Raw genomic sequence first — 2922 nt, 5'->3', positions numbered from 1 at the left:
ACATTTAATCTGTTTGCTCTGAAACACGTGTGGATTTCAAAGATATCTGGGAGCTCTGCTATGAATCTTGGTGCTGGTTTCTGGTATGCTTCTTAGTGGATAAGTAGAAGGTATGTCGGGGAAACGTTTGAATTATATAATGTATAGGTATGATTCGATTTTTCTGTTTTTAATTCATCATGACAGACCGACATGTTTGTTTAAATGCAATTTGCCCTGGTTTTCTGAGGCAAGGATTTGTAGGTATGAATATTTAATGGTTGTTCACGTTAGCAGGGAGGCCGTGGTATTGCCAGAGCCAACAGGTCGAGCTACCTTGTTATAATATGTCTACTTGATTCGGGATCACATGGTCAAGCAGTTGATTATCTAGGCAGAATGTCATAAACTCTGAGAGAAAGAGCTTCGCATGTTAAGTGTATTCAGCGGCTCCCTCTTCGGTGCTATGTATGGTTCCTTGGAAACCTCGAAACCACAACATTTATTTTCCTCGGTATCTTTTATGAATCAATGAAATAAAATATTTCCACAAGCACAGCAAGCAATGACTGATATTTTTAAAATTTAGAAACATGCACACATCTCTCCGTAACAACTCAATATTGAAATGCCTCTCATAATTCTTTTCAACCCTACAGGGTTCTAAGGTGCCTACATGCCATACTACAGTTCGATTTACACAGTATGCTTGGCACCATTCATAAGCCTACTGGTGGCAACTGACGTCAGAATTTGGGAATTGACGGCTTGATGGCTTGTTTGCCATAGCAATGAAAAGCACAACCTACAACGCTCCAATCTCAAAAGTTCTATTCAGGTAGTCGACAAAGGTTCATTATTTACATAGATAGGGCATTCAGCAACGCTTCATTTATGAGACCAGTCAGTTATCATCAGCATCACGGCGAGACCATGTTTCTAAGAGTGAAAAGGCAACCAGTGGTCCAAGAATAGGTGGCTGTGGTGGAGGTTTGCTGAAGGCAACAATAGGCTCAGTCTGGTCGTTACTGACGGACCCTGTTTCCTTAGAGCCATTATTATCCGATTTCCTCGGTGTTGAAGTAGCCACAGTACCTGGTTAGAGTGATATGTTAAAGTTAAAATGTGTCTGCTTACAAAAATATAGCCAGAGCAAAACAATGAGATGTAGAGGGAACATACCCCATGATCCAGCCAAAGGGCAGATTTGTTTGAATTTGTATATTGAAGGCAACAATGAAGCAGTTCCACCGCGCATGTAGATTTTTATGTTCTTGTGGTTGTCTAGGGAAGACAAAGAGTAAAATATTAAGAAACTAGTAGCCATGGAAAAACAGAACACATTGCAAAGAAAGAAAATTAACTTCTTTTAAAGAGTTGCAGTTGAATTCCTATGGGAAAGGCAGAGTTTAGGCAGACAAATGTCACAGCCATCTTTAACATCAATCATAAAGATTCAAGCTTTCCCTTTTCTTTACAATGGTGAAATTAATCTCCATTCATTAGTTTTCCAAAGGAAAGCAAGAAAATCCAAGAAACTTCTGATAATAAAGCAGCAAATTCTTAGATCAGGCTGCAAAAGCTCCCATCTGAATTCAGTTTCATACTCAAACAAACAAACAAATAAACCCAGATCTTCAAAATGATAAAAGTGGTCAGAAATTTAAGGGAGAAAAAAGGTTATATGTAGAAAAGTTGATCAATAACAGGTACCTGGAAGAGTGTCTGGTTCCGCTGCAGCAATAAAAAAACTGAAACAGGCCAACAACGTTGTGTTTCTGAGTTTCCGATTGATATTGGAAAAACAGAGGGAAGCCTCGAGAATTTTCTCCGTTATTGATTTCTGAATGCTTACGTGTATCAATCTGGATCTTTCAATGTCTGTTTTATGTTTTGGGCCGTTCGATGGATGCTGAAAAATTTTAATGTATGCTATTAAGTTGCTCTATTTTTATTTTGAAGAACTTAATTTTTTAAAAAATAAAAATAAAAATAAAAAAAATTATTTTTGTTAAACTTTATTGTGTGATATTTATGGGACAAAATTACACATGAAAATATAATACAACTAATCTATTTTTTATTAAATTAAATTATTATGATAAATCGTGTAAAAGCATGTTATGAATTTATATATAATATGAACAAAGTTATCAAAACTAAATTACAATAGTAAACTCAGAATAAGCAAAACGTAATATAACACACAAAAACATGACTCAAATTAAAAGTTGAGAAATAAACAAATTAAAAGTTGAGAAAATTAAATTAAATTTTATCCGTTAATAATAATGTCTAAACGCTTTGCAACTTTGAAAGAAAAACGCTTAAGCAGCATAAATTACGTTTTTTAAATGATTACCGTCAGTTGTATTAATGTTTCAAAAACATAATTGACGGCATTTAAAAATTACCCAACAATGCCTAAAATGGTTGCCTAATATATGTCAAATTTATAAATATGTAGAGTTTTAGGTTGGTTTTTTTTAGATATTTAGGGAAATAGATTGATTTTGAAGAGAAATAGAAAACACATTTAGAACTTTTTTTTGTGTGTTGGGTGTTGGAAATTTGGAGAAAAAAATTATTTTATGTTTGTGTTTGAGGTAGACATTGTGATAGTTTTAAGGTATATTTGAGTTCACAGTGATGCGATAACACTCAGAGGCCCACACATTTCATCTGCCGTGTCGGGATGGAACCATCACTTTAGTAGTCCATCGCATTGCAAGTCAAACTCCCAGTTCACGGTGCTTATACGGTCATGGGTTAAAGTATAACTAGGGCTCCTAGTTGACGGTGGTTATGCGATCACGGGTTGGAGTATAACTCGAGAGCCTAGTTGTCAATGGTTATGCGATCATGAGTTCAAGTTTCATGATACTGGAAGAGGATGCTTTATAAACCCCATACATAAGTTTGAGACCATAATCATAGGGAAAA

At 35.3% G+C, this 2922-nt stretch overlaps 1 protein-coding gene across 1 annotated transcript; it reads right to left on the bottom strand.

The window, feature by feature from the left end:
* Positions 1-523: 523 nt before the first annotated feature.
* On the bottom strand, positions 524-1884 carry LOC105791405 (uncharacterized). Its single transcript, XM_012619470.2, has 3 exons — positions 1693-1884; positions 1162-1263; positions 524-1074 (listed from the first exon to the last, which is right to left on the bottom strand). Exons 2-3 carry the CDS (start codon positions 1235-1237, stop codon positions 884-886), a joined length of 267 nt encoding a protein of 88 aa, XP_012474924.1. The 5' UTR covers positions 1238-1263; positions 1693-1884; the 3' UTR covers positions 524-883.
* Between the last annotated feature and the right edge of the window lie 1038 nt (positions 1885-2922).

This window comes from Gossypium raimondii, chromosome 8 (assembly GCF_025698545.1).
Source record: "Gossypium raimondii isolate GPD5lz chromosome 8, ASM2569854v1, whole genome shotgun sequence".
Lineage (NCBI taxonomy): Eukaryota > Viridiplantae > Streptophyta > Magnoliopsida > Malvales > Malvaceae > Gossypium > Gossypium raimondii.
This window is presented reverse-complemented; position numbering and strand designations above follow the sequence as displayed.